This window comes from Balaenoptera ricei, chromosome 14, assembly GCF_028023285.1.
Source record: "Balaenoptera ricei isolate mBalRic1 chromosome 14, mBalRic1.hap2, whole genome shotgun sequence".
Taxonomy (NCBI): Eukaryota; Metazoa; Chordata; class Mammalia; order Artiodactyla; family Balaenopteridae; genus Balaenoptera; species Balaenoptera ricei.
Genome location: NC_082652.1, coordinates 27,230,217 through 27,254,491, shown reverse-complemented (window position 1 = coordinate 27,254,491; position 24,275 = coordinate 27,230,217). Strand labels below are relative to the sequence as shown.

The 24,275-nt window shown below is 47.7% G+C and overlaps 1 protein-coding gene across 3 annotated transcripts in view; it reads left to right on the top strand.

The window, feature by feature from the left end:
• MED15 (mediator complex subunit 15) overlaps positions 1 to 24,275 on the top strand; it is a 62,713-nt gene that overhangs the window by 13,082 nt on the left and 25,356 nt on the right. For all 3 annotated transcript variants that reach the window (XM_059895130.1, XM_059895129.1, XM_059895128.1), the window contains exon 2: positions 13,631 to 13,718. In XM_059895130.1, coding sequence (XP_059751113.1) covers positions 13,631 to 13,718 — 88 coding nt within the window. The remainder of the gene's footprint in view (positions 1 to 13,630; positions 13,719 to 24,275) is intronic.

Sequence of the window (24,275 nt, the reverse complement as noted above, 5' to 3'; positions counted from 1 at the left end):
AGCATTTGTTGTTTGTAGATTTTCTGATGATGCCCATTCTAACTGGTGTGAGGTGATACCTCATTGTAGTTTTGATTTGCATTTCTCTAATAATTAGTGATGTTGAGCAGCTTTTCATGTGCTTCTTGGCCATCTGTATGTCTTCTTTGGAGAAATGTCTATTTAGGTCTTCTGCCCATTTTTTGATTGGGTTGTTTGTTTTTTTAATATTGAGCTGCATGAGCTGTTTATATATTTTAGAGATTAATCCGTTGTCCGTTGATTCATTTGCAAATATTTTCTCCCATTCTGAGGGTTGTCTTTTCGCCTTGTGTATGTTTTCCTTTGCTGTGCAAAAGCTTTTAAGTTTCAGTAGGTCCCATTTGTTTATTTTATTTTATTTATTTACTTTTTTTACCATTTAAAAAAAATTTTTTATTGGGGTATCATTGATTTACAATGTCGTGTTAGTTTCAGGTATACAGCAGAGTGAATCAGCTATACATATATCCACTATTTTTTCGTAAATTCTTTTCCCATATAGGCCATTACAGAGTATTGAGTAGAGTTCCCTGTGCTATACAATAGCTCCTTATTAGTTACCTTTTTTATATGTAGTAGCATGTATGTGTCAATCCTAATCTTCCAATTTATCCCCCTCCCCATCCTTACCACTTTTAAGCATACAGTTCAGTGGTAATAAACATTCATCACATTGAGCAACCATCACCACCATCCATCCCCGTGAACTCTTTTCATCTTCTAAAACGGAAACTCTATACCCATTAAACAGTAACTCTTCATTTCCTCATTCCCTGCCCCTGGCAACCACCAGTATATTCTTTTAAACTATATCTGGACAACCTATGTTTTCACCAATTGATCAAAAGGCAAATTGGATGTCTGTGTTAATGGTGTCATAAGAACCTCAAATATTAGAATACTATCACAATCAATCTAGAAATCCTTAACATTGGCGTCAATATGTGGCAAATCTACTTTTTGTATGTCGCTGCAAAGAGGTGCAGCTAGGTGTCAACTGTGATGCTCATTCACTGGTGGTTAACCTTTCATGTCCCTAAATCTTCTGTACCATCTTGTTTTCACTGAGACCAATCTATTTTTTATTTGCTTTAAAATATTTTATTGGAATCCTTTGGGTAAGACCAAGTAAAGGCCACCTAATTGATTTTGGTCCCCAATTTCTAGGCAGTCTCCTCCCTCCACCCCAGGAGGTTGACAGCTGCTCACGCGGGTTAATGCAGGAAAGATGTGAAGTTCCGAGGATCTGTCCAACACCAGGTAGAGAACATCCTTTGTGTCAGCAAAATTCGCAGTACCCAGGCAGAAGGCACGCTACTCTCCACTTCTTGTCACTCTCCACTTCTTGTCACAGCTTGTTGATGAAGTGGCAGGAACCATTACCTGGGCATCCCAGCCATCCCAACAGCACTTCTCCAAGAGGAGAATTCCAAACTTTAGGCCTTCAGCCACCAGGCTATCCCTGAATCTCTGTGAAGGGCCGCTGCCCTGGCTGGGCTTCCAAAGCTCTCAAGCTTTATTCAAAAATAACACACCGGTCAGTGAACGTCTTAATCCCCCTCGAGGTGCTGCGGACCCTCCTTCGAGAATCAGGGTCCTGTACGCCGGCAGCTGTGCAAAGATGGCGCAGGCCGTTGCCTTCCTCTTGGAAGGTTGCACAGCGACCGCCAGGCGGATCCCAAAGCCACCATCTTCGCCATCCACGAGTTCACTGCCCAAAGAGCCCATTTGTTTATTTTTGTTTTTATTTCCGTTACTCTAGGAGGTGGATCAGAAAAGGTCTTGCTGTGATTTATGTCAAAGGGTGTTCTTCCTATGTTTTCCTCTAAGAGTTTTATAGTGTCCGGTCTTACATTAAGGTCTCAAACCCATTTTGAGTTTATTTTTGTGTATGGTGTTAGGGAGTGTTCTAATTTCATTCTTTTACATGTAGCTGTCCAGTTTTCCCAGCACCACTTATTGAAGAGACTGTCTTTTCTCCATTGTATATCCTTGCCTCCTTTGTCATAGATTACTTGACCATAGGTGCGTGGGTTAATCTCTGGGCTTTCTATCTTGTTCCATTGATCTATGTTTCTGTTTTTGTGCCAGTACCATATTGTCTTGATTACTGTAGCTTTGTAGTATAGTCTGAAGTCAGCGAGTCTGATTCTTCCAGCTCCATTTTTTTCCCTCAAGACTGCTTTGGCTATTCGGGGTCTTTTGTGTCTCCATACGAATTTTAAGATTTTTTTATTCTAGTTCTGTAAAAAATGCCATTGGTAATTTGATAGGGATTGCATTGAATCTGTAGATTGCTTTGGGTAGTATTGTCATTTTCACAATGTTGATTCTTCCAATCCAAGAACATGGTATATCTCTCCATCTGTTTGTATCATCTTTAATTTCTTCCATCAGTGTCTTATAGTTTCCTGCATACAGGTCTTTTGTCTCCTTAGGTAGATTTATTCCTAGGTATTTTATTCTTTTTGTTGCAGTGGTAAATGGGAGTGTTTCCTTAATTTCTGCTTCAGATTTTTCATCATTAGTGTATAGGAATGCAAGAGATTTCTGTGCATTGATTTTGTATCCTGCAACTTTACCAGATTCATTGATTAGCTCTAGTAGTTTTCTGGTGGCATCTTTAGGATTCTCTGTATAGTATCATGTCATCTGCAAAGAGTGACAGTTTTACTTCTTCTTTTCCAATTTGTATTCCTTTTATTTCTTTTTCTTCTCTGATTGCTGTGGCTAGGACTTCCAAAACTATGTTGAATCATAGTGGTGAGAGTGGACGTCCTTTTCTTGTTCCTGATCTTAGAGGAAATGCTTTCAGTTTTTCACCATTGAGAATGATGGTTTGCTGTGGGTTTGTCATATATGGCCTTTATTATGTTGAGGTAGGTTGCCTCTGTGCCCACTTTCTGGAGAGTTTTTGTCATAAATCAGTGTTGAATTTTGTCAAAAGCTTTTTCTGCATCTATTGAGATGATCATGTGGTTTTTCTTCAATTTGTTAATATGGTGTATCACATTGATTGATTTGTATATATTGAAGAATCCTTGCATCCCTGGGATAAATCCCACTTGATCATGGTGTATGATCCTTTTAGTGTGTTGTTGGATTCTGTTTGCTAGTATTTTGTTGAGGATTTTTGCATCTATAGTCATCGGTGATATTGGTTGGTAATTTTCTTTATTTGTAGTATCTTTGTCTGGTTTTGGTATCAGGGTGATGGTGACCTCATAGAATGAGTTTGGGAGTGTTCCTTCCTCTGCAGTTTTTTGGAAGAGTTTGAGAAAGATGGGTGTTAGCTCTTCTCTATATGTCTGATAGAATGCATCTGTGAAGCCATATGCTCCTGGACTTTTGTTTGTTGGAAGATTTTTAATCACAGTTTCAATTTCATTACTTGTGATTGGTCTGCTCATATTTTCTATTTCTTTCTGGTTCAGTCTTGGAAGGTTATACCTTTCTAAGAATTTGTCCATTTCTTCCAGGTTGTCCATTTTATTGGCATAGAGTTGCTTGTAGTCTCTTAGGATGCTTTGTATTTCTGCAGTGTCCATTGTAACTCCTCCTTTTTCATTTCTAATTTTATTGAATTGAGTCCTCTCCCTCTTTTTCTTTTTTTTTTTTTTTTTGATTTTTTTTTTTCCCCTAAGTTTTCTTCTAGGAGCTTCTTTAAAAAATAAATTTATTTATTTATTTATTTTTGGCAGTGTTGGGTCTTCATTTCTGTGCAAGGGCTTTCTCCAGTTGCGGCGAGTGGGGGCCACTCTTCATCGCAGTGCGTGGGCCTCTCACTGTCGCAGCCTCTCCCGTTGTGGAGCACAGGCTCCAGACGCGCAGGCTCAGTAGTTGTGGCTCACGGGCCTAGCCGCTCTGCGGCATGTGGGATCTTCCCGGACCGGGGCACGAACCCGTGCCCCCTGCACTGGCAGGCGGATTCCTAACCACTGTGCCAACAGTGAAGCCCCTCCCTCTTTTTCTTGATGAGTCTAGCTAATGGTTTATCAATTTTGTTTATCTTCTCAAAGAACCAGCTTTTAGTTTTATTGATCTCTGCTATTGTTTTCTTTGTTTCTATTTCATTTATTTCTGCTCTGATCTTTATGATTTCTTTCCTTCTACTAACTTTGGGCTTTGTTTGTTCTTCTTTCTCTAGTTCCTTTAGGTGTAAGGTTAGATTGTTTATTTGAGATTTTTCTTGTTTCTTGCAGTAGGCTTGTATTGCTGTAAACTTCCCTCTTAGAACTGCTTTTGCTGCATCCCATAGGTTTCGGATCGTCGTGTTTTCATTGTCATTTGTCTCTAGGTATTTTTTGATTTCCTCTTTGATTTCTTCAGTGATCTCTTGGTTATTTAGTAACGTATTGTTTAACCTTCATGTGTTTGTGTTTTTTACATTTTCTTCCCTGTAATTGATTTCTAATCTCATAACGTTGTGGTTGGAAAAGATGCTTGATATGATTTCAGTTTTCTTAAATTTACCGAGGCTTGATTTGTGACCCAAGATGTGATCTATCCTGGAGAATGTTCCATGTGCACTTGAGAAGAAAGTGTAATCTGCTGTTTTTGGGTGGAACGTCCATAAATATCAATTAAATCTATCTGGTCTATTGTGTCATTTAAAGCTTGTGTTTCCTTATTAATTTTCTGTCTGGATGATCTGTCCATTGGGGTAAGTGAGGTGTTAGAGTCCCCCACTATTATTGTGTTACTGTCGATTTCCTCTTTTATAGCTGTTAGCAGTTGCCTTATGTATTGAAGTGTTCCTGTGTTGGGTGCATATATATTTACAATATGGATTGATCCCTTGATCATTATGTAGTGTCCTTCCTTGTCTCTTGTAACATTCTTTATTTTAAAGTCTATTTTATCTGATATTGAGTATTGCTACTCCAGCTTTCTTTTGATTTCCATTTGCATGGAATATCTTTTTCCATCCCCTCACTTTCAGTCTGTATGTGTCCCTAAGTCTGAAGTGGTTCTCTTGTAGACAGCATATAGATGGGTCTTGTTTTTTTTTTTTTAATTAATTAATTAATTTATTTATTTTTAGCTGTGTTGGGTCTTCGTTTCTGTGCGAGGGCTTTCTCTAGTTGCGGCGAGCGGGGGCCACTCTTCATTGCGGTGCACGGGCCTCTCACTATCGCGGCCTCTCTTGTTGCGGAGCACAGGCTCCAGACGTGCAGACTCAGTAGTTGTGGCTCACGGGTCCAGTTGCTCCGCGGCATGTGGGATCTTCCCAGACCAGGGCTCAAACCCGTGTCCCCTGCATTGGCAGGCAGATTCTCAACCACTGCGCCACCAGGGAAGCCCTGGGTCTTGTTTTTGTATCCATTCAGCGAACCTGTGTTTTTTGATTGGAGCATTTAATCCATTCACGTTTAAAGTAATTATTGATATATGTTCCTATTACCATTTTCTTAATTGTTATGGGTTTGTTTCTGTAGGTCCTTTTCTTTTGTGTTTCCCAATTAGAGAAGTTACTTTAGCATTTGTTGTAGAGCTGGTTTGGTGGTGCTGAATTCTCTTAGCTTTTGCTTGTCTGTAAAGCTTTTGATTTCTCCGTCGAATCTGAATGAGATCCTTGCCAGGTAGAGTAATCTCGGTTGTAGTTTCTTCCTTTTCATCACTTTAAATATATCGTGCCACTCCCTTCTGGCTTGTAGAGTTTCTGCTGAGAAATCAGCTGTTAACCTTATGGGAGTTCCCTTGTATGTTATTTGTCGTTTTTCCCTTGTTGCTTTCAGTAATTTTTCTTTGTCTTTAATTTTTGCCAATTTGATTACTATGTGTCTTGGCATGCTTTTCCTTGGATTTATCCTGCCTGGGACTCTCTGCGCTTCCTGGACTTGGGTGGCTATTTCCTTTCCCATGTTAGGGAAGTTTTCAACTATAATCTCTTCAGATATTTTCTCGGGTCCTTTCTCTCTCTCTTCTCCTTCTGGGACCCCTATAATGTGAATGTTGTTGCGTTTAATGTTGTCCCAGAGGTCTCTTAGGCTGTCTTCATTTCTTTTCATTCTTTTTTCTTTAGTCTGTTCCGCAGCAGTGAATTCCACCATTCTGTCTTCCAGGTCACTTATCCGTTCTTCTGCCTCAGTTATTCTGCTATTGATTCCTTCTAGTGTAGTTTTCATTTCAGTTATTGTATTGGTCATCTCTGTTTGTTTGTTCTTTAATTCTTCTAGGTGTTCTTTAATTCTTCTAGGTCTTTGTTAAACATTTCTTGGATCTTCTTGATCTTTGCCTCCATTCTTTTTCCGAGGCCCTGTATCATCTTCACTATCATTATTCTGAATTCTTTTTCTGGAAGGTTGCCTATCTCCACTTCATTTAGTTGTTTTTCTGGGGTTTTATCTTGTTCCTTCATCTGGTACATAGTCCTCTGCCTTTTCATCTTGTCTATCTTTCTGTGAATGTGGTTTTTGTTCCATAGGCTGCAGGATTGGAGTTCTTCTTGCTTCTGCTGTCTGCCCTCTGGTGGATGAGGCTATCTAAGAGGCTTGTGCAAGTTTCCTGATGGGAGGGACTGGTGGTGGGTAGAGTTGGGTGTTACTCTGGTGGGCAGAGCTCAGTAAAACTTTAATCCGCTTGTCTGCTGATGGGTGGGGCTGGTTTCCCTCCCTGTTGGTTGTTTGGCCTGAGGCGACCCAACACTGGAGCCTACTCGGCTCTCTGGTGGGACCAATGGCGGTCTCTGGGAGGGCTCACGCCAAGGAGCACTTCCCAGAACTTCTGCTGCCAGTGTCCTTGTCCTCATGGTGAGCCACAGCCACCCCCGGCCTCTGCAGGAGACCCTCCAACACTAGCAGGTAGGTCTGGTTCAGTCTCCTATGGGGTCACTGCTCCTTCCCCTGGGTCCTGATGCGCACACTACTTTGTGTGTGCCCTCCAAGAGTTGAGTTTGTTTCCCCCAGTCCTGTTGAAGTCCTGCAATCAAATCCCGCTAGCCTTCAAAGTCTGATTCTCTAGGAATTCCTCCTCCTGTTGCTGGACCCCTAGGTTGGGAAGCCTGACCTGGGGCTCGGAACCTTCACTCCAGTGGGTGGGCTTCTCTGATATAAGTGTTCTCCAGTTTGTGAGTTACCCACCCAGCAGTTATGGGATTTGATTTTATTGTGATTGCGCCCCTACTGCCGTCTCACTGTGGCTTCTCCTTTGCCTTTGGTTGTGTGGTATCTTTTTTGGTGAGTTGCAGTGTCTTCCTGTCGATGATCGTTCAGCAGTTAGTTGTGATTCTGGTGCTCTCGCAAGAGGGAGTGAGCGCAAGTCCTTCTACTCCGCCATCATGAACCAATCTCTGACCCTCTTTTTATTTTATCTTATATCTCCTGTTTTCCATCTCTTTTATCTCCTGTTTTCCATCTCTTTGTCTTCTAGCTCTGCTGTGTGGGAGATTTCTTCAATTTTATCTCTGACCCTTTGCTGTTAACATCTAATAGGCTTTTATTTGTAAGAACTTTTTTTTTTCTGTAATCTGACTTTTCTGGTTTTATAGCATCTTGTTCTTGTTAAATGGATGCTTTGTCTTATCTACTTGGATACTAAGATAGTTTCTGTTTTCTTCTTCCTGCTGAGTTTCTCGCAGGGTCTTTATCTGCCATGTTAGGTGTCTGGGAGCCCTTGGTTGGCTGCTCACTCTCATACGGAGCACTGTGAAGGCAACTGGAAATTAGACCCGCAGGTTCAGTCCCCCTTTCCAACCTGGAGGTTCATATCTCGTTTAATTTTATTTTTAAAATGAAATTATTGCAAGGAACGTATTTGGATTATGACTTAAGCTAGTACCTCACCCATCATGTGGTTCTGTTCTTCTGCAGATGGATTTCCTCTTTTCAGGGAGCCAGACCTTACATTGGAACCTGTATTTTTTTTTTAATTAATTAATTTGTTTTTGGCTGTGTTAAGTCTTCGTTGCTGCGCGCGGGCTTTCTCTAGTTGTGGCGAGTGGGGACTACTCTTCGTTGTAGTGCGTGGGCTTCTCATTGCGGTGGCTTCTCTTGTTGCAGAGTACGGGCTCTAGGCGCGCGGGCTTCAGTAGTTGTGGCACGTGGGCTCAGTAGTTGTGGCTTGCAGGCTCTAGAGCGCAGGCTCAGTAGTTGTGGTGCATGGGATTCATTGCTCCGTGGCATGTGGGACCTTCCTGGACCAGGGCCCGAACCCATGTCCCCTGCATTGGCAGGCGGATTCTTAACCACTGCGCCACCAGGGAAGTCCTGCAACCTGTATATTTTTATTCTGACTGATCCTTTATCATCCTCCTCTCCAAACAAATTCCCGAGTTTTAAAAAATTTGGTGCCTCAGAGAGTATAATATTTTGGGAGACAAACCAAAGGAAATATAGGTCCTTTCTCACTTGAAAATATGAAACCCATAGATGTAGTGAGAATTTGTCAAAGTTATGTTTCCCTCTCAGGGCCAGTGTGGTGATTTGTTTTCCTCTGGTCTGTCTTCACCTCCTGTCTCGTCTGGAGGCAGGCTCCCAGAATTCCTTGACACTGGGCAGGCACAGAAGCTTTGGGCTGGCCACATCTGTGGGATGCATGGGCCCAACTGGCATTTAGGGAGGGTGGGACAGTTCTCTCTTGTGCTGACCTGAGCTGTGCTTTACCAAACAAACATCATCTGGGGCTGTCCCACAAGAGTGGGGAGCTCATCCCCAGACACACAGGCCTTGGCTGAGAGTGGGATGGGGGCTGCCCTCAGCACCCCTCCTCAGACGTCAGGGCAGGGCTTGAGCTGCTGAGGTTCAGATACCTTTTTCTTATCTCTCTGGTTGGTGGCTGATAAAAATGTGGGAGGAATCTGTTTTCCATTTGGTAAAATCTTTTCCGCTTTTTGGCGTTTACTTTGGGTGATGTGCTTAGGAAAGCCTTCCTCCTCCTGATGTTGGGTATGTAACTGCCCTCTTGTTGTCTTCTGGTACTTTTGTGGTTTGGGATCTTACACTGGGTGAAGGGTTGCACACACCAGCTGCAGCCTCCTGTCCCAGTTTGGTGAACAGACTGCACACACAGGTGGTACTTCACCAGGAAGCTTCTCCTCGAGGGTGGGGCAGGGCTGACGAAAACTTCCATCCATGAGAGGCCAGTTGGTTGATGGGTGTCATGGTTCTCAAATCAGGGGAAGATTCCTCTGGGCAGAATGGAAGTCTTTGGGTGGGTGGAGGGCATCCCGTCCACCTGAGGCCAGGAGTTTAGACACCGGTCCAGAGCCAAGAAGCTTGGGATCCTGGGAACTCAGCCTCCGTTGGACCCGGGGAGGCAGCATTGAGGAGGGTGGGGTCAGGAGAGAAGGGAACATGGGTGGGAGAGTCAGGCGAGACTGTTCTCTGACTGATTTCCTTAACACCCTGGTGCTTCCCGTGCCAGTGTGCCTGATGATGTTACTGCTGTAATCCTCAGGACGACCCCGTGAGGTGGCACTGTCACCGTCCTCCTTCTGTAGGAGAAGACACACAGGCACCTCAAGGTGGCGCCTCCCTTGGGGATCACTGGCGGGGGCGGGGTGGTGGGCAGCGAGGGCAGACGGGAGCCTGAGCGCACGTTGAGCTTACATACAGGCGCACCTGCCCAGAGACACACAGTGGGCTGGGTGTTTGCCTTTCCTCTGCAGATTCCAATGTCGGGGATGAGGACTGGACTCCAGTCGACAAATTGAGTTTCCCACTTTGGAGACAGGGCGGAGGTGAGGAGGAGCAGGTGTGCTGAGGCTGGACCTTCTGAGCATCCTTTATAGAGAGGATGTGCCTGGGGGTGGAGTGCCTCCAGGACCCAGAGCTGGCCAGTGGCCAGGGTGGAACTTGATCCCCGGTCTGTGTGTTCTGTACAAGTGATCAGAGCCCAGGCCTTCCCTTCTCTGCTTTCTGCCAGGTCCGTCTGCCCAGCACAGGCCTTTCCCCAAGCCCCCTGGCCTCTACCACTGGGACGTGCCTGTGCCAGGCTTGGTGTCCCCCGAGCCCGCCACAGCAGTTCTGGGTTCTGCATGTCGTGTCCGTCAAAGTACATGGTGTCGCCACCCCTCATGTTACAAAAAATTGACACGGATGACCTCCTGCAGCACGCAGAGGTGGATGCCACGGTCTGTCTTCCAGGTGTTCGCGGGACAGGCAGGAAGCCAGCGATTTCCACAGGAGGTGCCATGGGTGTGGTCAGAGTGACCACAGGGTTTCCGTGAGGCAGAGATTAGGGGTGCTGTGTAAGTACAAGGTCGGAGGGCCCAGCGGGCAGGGCTAGGGAGAGAGCCGCCCTGGGAGAACGAGCAGAGTGGGTGAGGGAGGGGAGGGGGCTCCTCGCTGGACGGGCTGCCTCCCTTGCTGCTGAAGAGGGAGGCCCTTGAGGCAGGCGGGACACGGACTTGGACAGAGACTTGGGGAGCTGGCAGAGGGGGTGGGGATGGGAGTGGGGCCTGGAGACAGAGGCCACCACAGGGATGGCCACAGGTGCAGTGTGACATGCGGTGAGGATTGAACTGCAGGGAATGGCGTTCAGAATCGGGAAGTGAAGAGGAGGCTCCCGGGCATCCCGTCTGGACCATTGGGGGGCACAGAGCTCAGGCTGCTGGGTGTTTTCTTTGTGTGTCACTGCAGGTGGGGTCTGGGCTCCAGGTGTGGGACTCACGGGGCCTGGGTGGTGGGTCAGGTCTGGACCAGAGACCAGTGGAGCTCTGCCTGGCAGACGGGTGGCTGTGGAGCAGGGGCAGCCCCCCCCACCCTCTCCCACCCCCAGGTGCCTTGTGGAGCCTGGGTCTCAGTGGGGGCTGCATGCTCTCAGCCCCCAATCATCTTGTCAGGGCTGGTCCGCCCAGGCCGTGGCCTGCAGACAGCCCTTCTGTCTCTCATGGTACTGATGCCTCCCTGACGGCCACCAAGGTACTGGACCTGTGGCCGGGGTCTCGCCTGTGGGGCAGACCACGTGCTCACGTTCCTCCCTCTGGGGCTCTGAGGCTGTCCCTCTGCCCCGGTTGTGCTAGTTTGACTGCGTTTATTGACAGTCGCCAGCAGGGGCCTGTTATCTGGGGGCGGAGGCCCAGGAGCCCTGGGTCCTGAGTGCGAAGGAGGGAGCCGAGGGAGCCGGCACCTGTGCAGGCGCGTGAGATGCAGTACGTCGTGGTCAGAGCCCGGATGGTGGACGGTGCCTCTGACAAAATGCTGAGGTGGCCGAAAATGACAGGACAGGCCCTTTCCTTGGGGGAAAGTGGAGGATTAGAACAGCAGAACTGCCTGCTTCCTTTTTTGTCTCATCTTCTATTTTATGGAGTATCATCTGCAGACTGGAAACAGGAGCAAGAACGTTTTTTGTTTTTTGTTTTTTTTAATTTTTGGCCATGCCGCACGGTATGTGGGATCTTAGTTCCCTGACAGGGGATCAAACCTGTGCCCCCTGCAGTGGAAGCACAGAATCTTAACCACTGGACTGCCAGGGAAGTCCCAAGAGCAAGAACATTTTTAACAGTATGGTTTGCAGAACTGAGAACAGTGTTCAGGATGCCTGTCGGTTCTCCTGTTCGGGCGGCGCTGCGGGCGCAGTGGGGATGTGGCTGGTACTCCTGGCAGAGCCTTCCCCCCGCCCCTGCCGTGAGACCCCTTCCCTGAGCACGATGAGCACAAGCACGCTGAGACCACCAGGCAGAGCTGGGTGGTTACCCAGGCCCTGCTGCCTGCTGCTTGTGTTCCATTCTTGCTTGTCCACAGACACCTGTTTCTGGCCTCCTGTGTAGTCGATGCTCTTCGGGCTCTGAGTCACTAACAGCCGGTGCCCGTGCGTCCCCATCGTCTGTGGCGTTGCCCTGACCACGACAGGCCAGGGCTCCTGCTCCAGCAGATCCGGTGTCTTCGGGCCTGGAGAGGTCCCTCCACCACGAAGCCCAGGTCTGTCTTGTCTTTGCGGACGTGCCAGGGTCTCTGCTGCGGGCAAGATGCAGTGTCTGCGGGGGGCCTGCAAGCCTGCGCCCTTCAGAGTTGTTGCCAGCAGCTCGGAGGACCACTTGTCACCAGCTAGGCGCCTGGCCAAGCCCCCAGGTTTGCTGCTCGTGGCGCAGGGCCCTCTGCGCCCTCTTGGCCTCTCTGCGCTTCACCTGGCTCCTGGGGCCTCCTCCCAACCAGCCGCCAGCCGTCACGGCCCCCTCACGTGTCCACTGCTGTCCTCAGGGTTGCCCCAGTGGTCCACGGCTCTGCGGCCCTCAGCTTCGGGCAAGCCTCTGTGGCAGGGTTAGCCTCACACGGCTGTTGGAGGAGGGATGGGGGCGCTGGGGAGACCCCCCCTTGAAGACAGGTCTGCTCAGTCACTTGTCGGAGATGCTCTAGGACTCGGAACCCATGTCCGCGCGTGGGGTGCCTGCCCCGCTGGCCTCAGCCCCTGCGTGCCGGGTCCCCCTGCCCTGTCAGGGTCTCGCCTTGTTCTCCTGCATCCTTCCTTTTGCCTCTCTTTGATCCTGGTCACACGTCCCCTCGTGCGAGCGTCTGCTCCACTCTGGATGCTTCTCCAGCGGGAACCTGTTGCTGCCTCCTGGCCCTGGTGCAGGCTCAGGGAAGCAGGCGGGAGGTGGGGGCTCTGGCCTCACGTGCGGAATCTGGCAGTGTGGTGGCTCAGCAGCATTTTATCTTTCTTTATACGTTAGTACAGATTTGTCCATCTCTTAGCATTTAGCCTCTTGTCTGGGGTTTCTCTCGGGATCACAAATGTGGTCCTGCAGCCCATGTGCATGCTCTTTCAGTACCCGGGGTGTGTGTGTGTTTGGAGCCATCAGAAAGCCTTCCAGCACCAGCTGGACTAGACTTGTTGGATTCCCTGGGGGGAGGGGCATCTTTATCAGTGAGCCCAGCGCTGGGAAGACAGGCCGGGAGACCCATCCTGCGGAGAAGAAGGCGAGCTGTGAGCAGAGGGTCCAGGCCTGGGGGGACCCGAGCCTGACGGGCTCCTTCCTTTCTAACAAATGCTCACCTATCCTTACCTTCGTCCGGGGGTTGGGGGGTGGGGAATGTGTGCTACCACCCAGAGGAGCTCGGGCTTAGCCGTGTGCAGCAGAGCATCATGTGATGAAAACCTGGGCTCACATTCCGTCTCTTGCCATGCATGTGTTGGCATTTGTGTGGTCTGTCTCCTGCCCCCAACTGGAAGTTGTTGAGGTCGGGCTCATCTCCTTGGTCCCACTGGGAAGACCTGCGTGTCCAACACAGGGACCTTTGCCTTGGGAGGGACTGAGAGGTGACTGGCATGGCCCCTCTGTTCCACCAGAGGAGGCTTCCAGAGTAAGGGTCCCACTGCTCTTGATACCAGAGTTGGGTGGGGGCTCAGGTCACGCAGAGGGCAGGAAATGGAGGCCGGCTGGCCGCCCTGTTGTTTAATGTGCTGGTTGTGAGCAGCCTCTGGGCTTGGCCCCTCTGCCCGCTCAAGCTGGGTGGCTGCTTTGTTTCATGGTGACCGCCTTTCCTGTTCCTTCCTTCTCGTGGCGCTGCCCGCCTTCTCCTTTACTCAGCTGCCTTTCATCGCTGTGCTGAGAGCCCCTCCCTTTGTGCTTCTCCTGGGCCTCAACCAGGCTGGTGGGCCCCGGGCAGCTGCTGTGTGGGCCTGCTGGCCAGGGAGCCTGTGTCAACATCTCTCCTCCTTTGTGTTCCAGAGAGGATGCCATGAGGAAGGCTGGCGTGGCCCACAGTAAATCCAGCAAGGACATGGAGAGCCACGTGTTTCTGAAGGCCAAGACCCGGGTAAGGCCCTGGGGGGTGGCCCCCTGTGGGGACGCTGCTGGAGGGCAGGGTGCCAGGCCATGGGGATGGGGTGGCTACTCACTGTTGGGTGGCACTCTGTGGGAAGATCCTGTGTCTGTAGTACAGGTGCGGGAGGGGATTGGGTGGGCATCCAGGATGCAGGCGCAGCCTCCGACCCCAGACCTTGCTGTTGGCACCCCCATTCATGGTCAGCTCCCGTGAATCCTGTAGGGCGCTCCCTCGGGCCCTGGTGGTCCCTGTGGACAGTGCTCTGAGTAAGAACCGCTCTGTCCTCAGGCTCAGCCCTCCTGGGGGTCAGGGCCCTGATGGGTAGGCCTGGAAGTGTTCCTGTCCCCTTTTGTTAAATGATGCAGGTGATGCTCGTGGAGGGTGAGGCCTTGGTGAGGACGAGGCTTAGGAACATCACAGGTGGAGTGGTTGGGGTGCGTTTCCTGTGTGAGCTCTCGCGTGAACTGGGCATCGCCACGGGCTTCACGTGACCACCTCCTGTCATCTGTGCGCTCGCCTTGGGGTAGAGCTGCTTGTAGAAATGAAACAGAACAGGCACAAAGAAGCAAGTGGCTTGTCTGGGTTACCTGGCTCTTGCAGGGCGGGCTGTGTCTGCTGCACCAGTTCTGCCGAGCACCTGGTGCCCGAGCGTGGTGCTGGAGCTCTAAGACCTACTGTGTGTCAAGAATCAAAAACAGGGACTTCCCTGGTGACGCAGTGGTTAAGAATCTGCCTGCAAATGCAGGAGACACGGGTTCGAGCCCTGGTCCGGGAAGATCCCACATGCCGTGGAGCAACTAAGCCTGTGCGCCACAGCTACTGAGCTTGCGCTCTAGAGCCTGAGCACCGCAACTACTGAGCCTGTGTGCTGCAACTGCTGAAGCCCGTGCACCTAGAGCCTGTGCTCTGCAACAAGATAAGCCACCACAATGAGAAGCCCACGCATTGCAACGAAAAGTAGCCCCCACTCACCGCAACTAGAGAAAGCCCGCACGCAGCAACGAAAACCCAGCGCAGCCAAAAAAAATACATAAATAGATAAATTTTTTTAAAAAAAGAAGAGGATAAAAAAGAATCAAAAGCAGATACTATTTATGGTTGGATCCGGGTTTAGGTAAACCAACTGTCAAGATGTACAGAGGTCCGTTGGGGAAACTTAGCCTGGTCTGAGTGTTTAGATGAGGTAAACATTTTCTGAAATGGAAAGGTAGAGATGACTGGCCGGAGAGCACAGCTTCCAAAACAGAAACCGTGTGTACAGCCTGGGCTTGGAGGTCAGAGCACACCAGCATGTGTTTGTTAGCACAAGTAGGTGGAGGACGAGCAGCAGAAGCCTGTGCACTGAGGTGGGCGGGCTCGTGCTGTGGACATAGAAAATGGTAAGCGTTATATTCTTTTTTTATAACAAGTTTATCGAGCTCTAATTCATACACTGTACAATTCACCCATTTAAAGTGTACAGTTCAGTGGTCTTTTAGGATCTTCACAGAGTTGTGCAACCATCACCACAATCCATTTTAGAACATTTTCTTTTTTCTTTTCTTTTTTTTTTTTTTTTTTGGCCACACCTTGCAGCTTATGGGATCTCAGTTCCCCGACCAGGGATTGAACGTGGGCCATGACAGTGAAAGCACGGAATCCTAACCACTTAGGCCCCCAGGGTACTCCCTAGAGCATTTTCTAAAGAATCTCTATACCCGTTAGCCAGCACTCCCCATTTTCCCTCAACCCTCAGTCCTAAGCAACCACTTATCTGCTTTCTGTTGCTATAGATTTGCTTATTTTGTACTTTTCATATAAATGCAGTCATAAAATATATGTTTCTGTGACTGGCTTCTTTCACTTAGGATAATATTTTTAATGTTCACCCATGAACCATGTTGTAGCATGTACTTTATTCCTTTTTATTGCCAAATAATATTCCATTGTATGGATGTACCATATTTTATTTATCCATCACCAGTTTATGGACATTTGGAGTGTTTCCACTTTTTGGCTATTATAATAATGCTGCTATGAACATTTGTGTGCAAACTTTCCTGGGGACATATGTTTCCATTTCTCTTTCCTGTATACCTAGGAAAGGAACTGCTGAATCAGATGGTAACTCTATATTTAACCTTTTGAGGAATTGCCAGACTGTTTTCAAAGCAGCTGCACCATTTTACATTCCCACTAGGAGTGTATGAGGTTCCAGTTTCTCCATTCCTCATCAATACTTGTTACTGTTTTTTTTTTTATTATAGCCATCATAATGAGTATGAAGTGGTATCTAATTGTGGTTTTAATTTGCATTCCCAGATGACTTACTGTGTTTATTGGTCATTTGTATATTTTCTTTGGAGAAATGTTTATTCAGATCCTTTGCCCATTTTAAAATTGAGTTGTTGGTCTTTTTATTGCTAGATTGTAAGAACTTGTTATAAATTTTGGATACAAGTCTCTTATTAGATACATAATTTGCAGATATTTGGGAGATAAGAACCTTGGTGAGGGCTTATTGAATTATTTAAACTTTCAAAATACACAACTTGTTGGTCCAGTATTATTTGTTGTCTATTGCTTTATAAGGAACTACCCCAAAATGTAGTGGCCTAGAGCAATGAGTTGGTACCTGTCCTGATTCTGTGGGTCAGGACTAGGGTGATTGGAACTGCCTGGCTGGCCATTCTTCTGGTCTCACTGGTGACCTCGGCGCAGCCACATTCAGCTGGCAGCCACCTGGTGTCTCCAGCAGCATAGCCCGGGCTTCGTTACGGCACAGCGGCTGGCTTTCAAGGCAGGGGACGTGGAAGCTGTCAGTCCCCTGAAGTCCTAGAACATCGCTGGGTCACAGCAAGTCCTAAGGCCAGTGTGGAGTCTGGGGAGGGAGTCGCCTCCACCTTCTCTGTGCGCTGCGGCCTGTGCATCCAGGGAGGCCAGCGGTTGTTGGCTGCCATCTTGGAGACTGGCCACCACAGAGACCCTCCCAGCAGCTGAAGAATAAGCCTTCCATTCCGAGGGGGCGACTGGCAGCACAACAGCCCCTGTCACTGTCCTCGTCTCTCCTTACTGCAGCCCACACCACACCTTAGCAATTTCAGTTGCATTTCCTTTGGTCAGGCTGGTTCTAAATCCCTAACTTCAAGAGGAGGCCCTGACTATTTGGAAGAGAGGTATTTATAGAGAGGTCTGGGAAGTTTCCTGTGTCATTTTTAGAGACAGACTTTCTACTTGGACACTGCTGTCCGATGCAGCTTATTAGTCCTGCTCAAGCCCCACATGGAGCCTTGGGCCCCGTCTTGCGGCAAGACCTTTCCTCCAGGGTGGGGCTCCAGAGGGACTCTCCAGTCAGGTGGCAGCCGGGCACACTTGTTACCTGCCCCTCCCACCTGAGACCCCATTAGAATGACTGTGAAAGAATGTAAAAGATGGGACCCAGAGCAAAGAAAAGGATATGGAAGAGTGATTTCTCTGTTTTTAGACTCCAGGAGGGGCCGGGAGGCAGAGGAGGTCATGGAGAAGGAGCTAACCTTCTCTTGGAATCCTGGCAAGCAGGTGGGTCCAGAGGTGTCCACCCTGAAGGAAACCGGTCACCCATGGGCACCTCAGGCTGCCTGGTATACAGCCCGGGCAAGGAAGACCTTGAGCACTCTTGTCTAAAAGACCACCAGATCCAAATTGCCTGGTTGGTGCATGCTTCCAGTGTGGTGTTAGCACCCAGAGTTAAAGCTCTTCCCATTCTGTCAGGGGCTGGCCCTGGGTCTAACGGCCAGGCCCCATTGCTCCCTCTAAAGTGATGTGATGTCCCCTTGCAGGGCCCGTGAAGCAGGTACATTGCTGCTCTCCCCAGGTTGCAGACGAGGAGGCTCAGGCACACAGATGCCAGGTAACTTGCCCAGGAGGTCACACACCCTGGGGGTCTGGGGTCAGAGCCTACCCTCTTTGCTACTTGTGTTACTTCCCCCCATCTAGCAAAGCAAAAGACACCCAAACACCCACTTTAAATCTTAACATCTGAATTCCTGCAGGTGGGACTGCTCTCTGCCTACGCAGAAACCACTTTCCCTGGGGGTGGTGGGTGGTATAATAATAGCAGCTCTAAGTACTCTGCAGATTCAGGAAGGTTTGGCATCTGCTGGATGAGAGCACAGCCAGGGATCCCAGGACCTCTGCGTCGGCACCTGCAGCGGCAGTGCATAGAGGCTTGTTACAGCTGGGTGCATTGCTGAACATGTGCTTATCGCTTGATTGTTTTTAAATTAAGCTTATATGTTAAACACACATCAACTGTTTTTTTTTTTTTTAAAGGAATTCCTTTATTTTTATTTTTTATTTATTTAGTTATTTATTTTTAGCTGTGTTGGGTCTTCGTTTCTATGCGAGGGCTTTCTCCAGTTGTGGCAAGCGGGGGCCACTCTTCATCGCGGTGCGCGGGCCTCTTACTATTGCGGCCTCTCTTGCTGCGGAGCACAAGCTCCAGACGCGCAGGCTCAGTAGTTGTGGCTCACGGGCCTAGTTGCTCCACGGCATGTGGGATCTTCCCAGACCAGGGCTCGAACCCGTGTCCCCTGCATTGGCAGGCAGATTCTCAACCACTGCGCCACCAGGGAAGCCCACATCAACTGTTTTGCACGTTGTTTAGTATTATGCAGAAGTAGTGCATGTCTCTGGTTTACAGCGGTAAACGCTGAGTCCCCACGGTGGGGGCCAAGGTGAAACCCAGAGACCAGGAGGCCGAGAGCATCAGAACTGGGAAGTGACCTGGAGGCTAATTAGAGGAGGGCTGAGGGGCACAAGCAGCTGCTGGAATAAGAGGGCAAGAGCACAGCCTGGGGAGAGCGGGAAGAGGCCGTGCACATCTGATGAAGGAGACTCTCTCCTACCTTCAGCCCTTTTTACGGACCTCGCAAGCCCAGGGTTGGCCTTTTGACTGAAACCGAATACGTCTTCTGCTATCTCTGTTTAATCAGGGACAGCTATTGGAGGAGAAAAGCACAAGTGTATGTAGTGAAAACGGCAAACCGCATGAAAAAACTAGCATTTTCTGAACAACTGCTGAGACCTGCTAGAAAGGCCTGGGTGTGGCCAGTTTTGACAGGTCCAGGGCTGTGCTTCTGCCCTCTGCCATTTGCAGGGTGACAGCCAGGCCTCCTCCTGCACTACCCGGCGTCGGCGTGCTTGCTCGGAGGCCTCCTCAGAAATTCTGCTTCTTTGGTTTTCATTCGCTCTGTTTTCACTTGCATGTACTGAGGAGCTGAGAGAGTACAGAGACTCCGTGTAGTCCTCGTGACTTTCTCCAGTTCAGCTGTGAAGAACACGAGGTGTGGGGCAAGTCAGCGGTAGCATGGGGAGCTAGCTTGCTTTCTTTCGATCTTATTTTTTAATTTAAACTGGGTAAGGAACCCACTGTCATTTGTTTTATTATTTATTTTTTGTATGTTTAAAATATTTTATAATGTATAAGGGTAAAATTTTAAAATACGTGAATCACAACACAATACTTACCAAAGGTCCCATGTTGCTGAGAACACTGGCTCTGGAGCGCCTGCTCTGGGAATTGATACATTTTTCAAGTATGAGGAAAAGTTTCTAACAGACTTTGTAGAAACTGACAAAATGATACTAAGGAAACTCAAGGGACCCAGCGTAGCCAGAACAATCTTGGAAAAGAACAAATGGTGCTGGGACATCTGCTGGATTACCACATGTATGATATTGAGGTGGGACCCCAGTCTCATACCATATACCAACATTAACTCAAAATGGATCAAAGACCTAAGAACTAAAACTGTAAAACTTTTATTTTTTTATTAATTTATTTTTGGCTCCGTTGGGTCTTCGTTGCTGTGCACAGGCTTTCTCTAGTTGCGGTGAGTGGGGGCTACTCTTTGTTGGGGTGCGCGGGCTTCTCATTGCGGAGGCTTCTTGTTGCAGAACACGGGCTCTAGGCGCGTGGGCTCAGTAGTTGTGGTTTGTGGGCTCTAGAGCTCAGGCTCAGTAGTTGTGGCGCACCAGCTTAGTCGCTCCACGGCATGTGGGATCTTCCCAGACCAGGGTTTGAAGCTGTGTCCCCTGCATTTGCAGGCGGATTCTTAACCACTGCGCTACCAGGGAAGTCCTAAAACTGTAAAATTTTTAGAAGAAAACATAGGCATGAATCTTTGTGACCTCAGATTAGGCAATGGTTTCTTACATGTGACACCAAAAGCACAGGCAACAAACGAAAACATAGATTAATTTGACTTCATCGAAATTAAACAGTATTGTGCATCAAAGGATACCATCAAGAGAGTGAAAAGACAACCTATGGGGCTTCCCTGGTGGCGCAGTGGTTAAGAATCCGCCTGCCAATGCAGGGGACATGGGTTCGAGCCCTGGTCCGGGAGGATCCCACATGCCGCGGAGCAACTAAGCCTATGTGCCACAACAACTGAAGCCCGCACGTCTAGAGCCCATGCTCCGCAACAAGCGAGGCCACCGCAATGAGAAGCCCACACACCGCGACGAAGAGTGGCCCCTGCTCGCTGCAACTAGAGAAAGCCCACAAGCAGCAACGAAGACCCAATGCTGCCAAAAATAAATAAATCAAAAAAAAAAAAAAAAAAGACAACCTATGGAATGGGAGAAGATATTTGAAAATCAAATATCTGATGATATCTGATGAGGGACTGGTATCTGAGTATATAAAGAACTGCAACTCAACAACAACAACAAAAGAAACCAAACAACCTAATTCAAAAATGGGCAAAGAACTTGAATAGACATTTCTCCAGAGAAGATATATTGGGTTGGCTAAAAAAGTTCGTTCGTTTTTTTTCCGTAAGATGGGTCTAGTAACGCTTAGTTGTCTTTAACTTCATTCAAAACAATCTTGTTAGATTGTATTGTGACAGCTGTCATATCAGTGTGCATTTAAAAAGAACTTTACAAAATTGGAGAATTTTTGTGTAGCCATTTTAATATTGAAGATGGAAGAAAAACAACATTTTTAAAATTGTTTTATTATGCTTTATTACTTCAAGAAAGGTAAAAATGCAACTGAAATGCAAAAAAAGATTTGTGCAATGTATGGAGAAGGTGCTGTGACTGATCAAACGTGTCAAAAGTGGTTTGCGAAGTTTCATGCTGGAGATTTCCCGCTGGACGATGCTCCACGGTCGGGTAGACCAGTTGAAGTTGATAGCGATCAAACTGAGACATTAATTGAGAACAATCAATGTTATACCATGCAGGAGATAGCTGACATACTCAAAATATCCAAATCAAGCGTTGAAAATCATTTGCATCAGCTTGGTTATGTTAATCGCTTTGATGTTTCGGTTCCACATAAGTTAAGCAAAAAAAACCTTCTTGACCATATTTCCACATGTGATTCTCTATTTAAATGTAGCGAAAACGTTTTGTTTTTAAAACAAATTGCGACGGGATGAAAAGTGGATACTGTACAATAATGTAGAATGGAAGAGATCAGTGGGGCAAGCGAAATGAACCACCACCAACCACACCAAAGGCCGGTCTTCATCCAAAGGAGGTGATGTTGTGTATATGGTGGGATTGGAAGGGAGTTCTCTATTATGAGCTACTTCTGGAAAACCAAACGATTAATTCCAACCAGTACTGCTCCCAATTAGACCAACTGAAAGCAGCATTCAATGAAAAGTGTCCGGAATTAGTCAACAGAAAACGCATAATCTTCCATCAGGATAACGCCAGACTGCATGTTTCTTTGATGACCAGGCTAAAACTGTTACACCTTGGCTGGGAAGTTCTGATTCATCCACCGTATTCACCAGACATTTGCACCTTTGGATTTACATTTATTTCAGTCTTTATAAAATTCTCTTAATGGAAAAAATTTCAATTCCCTGGAAGACTGTAAAAGACACCTAGAACAGTTCTTTGCTCAAAAAAATAAAAAGTTTTGAGGGACTTCCCTGGTGGTGGTTAAGAATCCTCCTGCCAATGCAGGGGACGTGGGTTCGATCTCTGGTCTGGGAAGATCCCACATGCCGCAGAGCAACTAAGCGCATGTGCCACAACTACTGAGCCTGCATGCCACAACTACTGAGCCCACCTGCCGCAACTACTGAGGCCCACGCACCTCGAGCCTGTGCTCCGCAACAAGAGGAGCCACCGCAATGAGAAGCCCGCTCAACAAAGAGTAGCCCCTGCTTGCCGCAACTGGAGAAAGCCTGCGTGCAGCAACGAAGACCCAATGCAGCCAAAAAATTTTTTTAAAAAGTAAAAAGTTTTGAGAAGATGGAATTATGAAGTTGCCTGAAAAATGGCAGAAGGTAGTGGAACAAAGTGGTGAATACATTGTTCAATAAAGTTCTTGGTGAAAGTAAAAAATGTGTCTTTATTTTTACTTAAAAACCAAAGGAACTATTTTGGCCAACCCAGTACAAATGGCCAAGAAGCACATGAAAGGATGCTCAGTATCACTAGTCCTTAGGGAAAGGCGAATCCAAACCACAGTGAGATACACTGTCACACTCATGATGGCTATAATAAAAAAAGATGATAAGTATTGGTGAGAAATTGGCACCTCATATGTTGCTGGAAGGAATGTGTAGTGGAGCAGCCACTGTGGAAAACAGTGTGGTAATTCCTCAGAAATTAAACAGAGTTACCATATATGCACAGAACTTGTGCAGAAATACTCATAGCATCACTCATACTAGCCAGAAAGTGGAAACACCCAAATGTTTATCAGCTGATGAGTGGATAAAGAAAATGTGGTGTGTCTGTATAATGGACTGTTACCTGGCCGTATAATGGAATGAAGTACTGATACATGGTACAACATGGATGAACCTTGAAAACATCACGATAAGTGTAGTGAAATAGTCACAAGGGAGCATGTATTGTATGATGCATTTGTATAAAATGCCCAGAATAGGCCAATCTATAGAGGCAGTGTATTAGTTTCCTGTAGCTGCTGGACAAATTCCCACAGACTTGGAGGCTACAGTCTCTGGGCTCATGGCTTTGGCCTCTTAGCCCAAGGCTCTCCCCGGTGGTCATGTTTGCAACCAGTAGTTTTACCAGCCTGTTTCCTGCCTGTTGACTTTGGGATTGGGAGTCTGACGCCCTTTTAAAATTTCATCCAGTCTCTCCCTTTTAGTCCAAACTGGCAGTGTTTCTGCTGGTATGACGCTCTAAACCGTGAATATGTGACATATTCATGCCATTAGACAGGAGGTTTCCCCACAGATGTTTCATCGCTGTAATTTCATCCCTATTCCTGGTGTCTGTGAGACGACTGAGATGATTCATCACATGCCTGATCTCTTTGGCACTAGCATAGTCTGTGCAACCACACCCTCAACCTTCTCTCCAGAGCACACATTCCTACAGTGAATCTCCTAATTTTAGTGTTTCTTTGTAATCTGAATAGCCTGGGAATTTCCGAAACCAAGTCCAGTTTCCTTTATGCTTAACGGCTCTTCCCTCAGTTTCTTTCTTTCCTCTCAATTTCACTGTAAGCAGCAAGAAGAAAGCAGGCCAGGACTTCCCTGGTGGCACAGTGGTTAAGAATCCGCCTGCCAAAGCAGGGGACATGGGTTCGAGCCCTGGTCCGGGAAGATCCCACATGCCGTGGAGCAACTAAGCCCGTGCGCCACAACTACTAAGCCTGTGCTCTAGAGCCCGTGAGCCACAACTACTGAGCCCGCGTGCCACAGCTACTGAAGCCCGCGCGCTCTAGGGCCCATGCTGTGCAACAAAGAGAAGCCACTGCAATGAGAAGCCTGCGCACTGCAACAAAGAGTAGCCCCCGCTCGCCACAACTAGAGAAAGCCCATGCGCAGCAACGAAGACCCAACACAGCCATAAATAAATAAATAAATTTTTTTAAAAAAAGAGGAAAGCAGGCCAGACCTTCCACACTTTGTTTGGAAGTCTACTCAGCCAAATATCCAGGTTCATTGCTTACAAGGTCTGCCTTCCTCTCAACTAGGGTACGATTCAGCTAGACTTCCGGACACTGTATGACAGGGGTTCTCTGTGCTCTTGTTTCCAATCACACATTCCTCTTTCCCCTGAGCCCTCACCAGAAACACTTTTAACATTCACCTTTTTCCCAGCATTCTGTTCTTGCTTGCATCTTGGCCCAGAATCAGCTGTTGCTCTAAGGAGCCCTGGTTCCTTTTCGAGGGTGAAATGGTACTTGGGGCTTGCAGTGTGGGCATGGGGCTGCTCACGGCTTCTGCGCTTTTTTGTGAACAGCTAAGGAGTCATATGTTTTTGAAACAACAACCTCAAATATCAATAATTTCACATTGATATTTCCAATTACAGGGTTTTACTTTTTTTTTTTAAATTTATTATTTATTTATTTATTTTTGGCTGCGTTGGGTCTTCGTTGCTGCGCATGGGCTTTCTCTAGTTGTGGCGAGCGGGGGCTACTCTTCATTGCGGTGTGCGGGCTTCTCATTGCGGTGGCTTCTCTTGTTGCGGAGCCCGGGCTCTAGGCGCGCAGGCTTCAGTAGTTGTGACACGCAGGCTCAGTAGTTGTGGCTCACGGGCTCTAGAGCGCAGGCTCAGTAGTTGTGGCGCATGGGC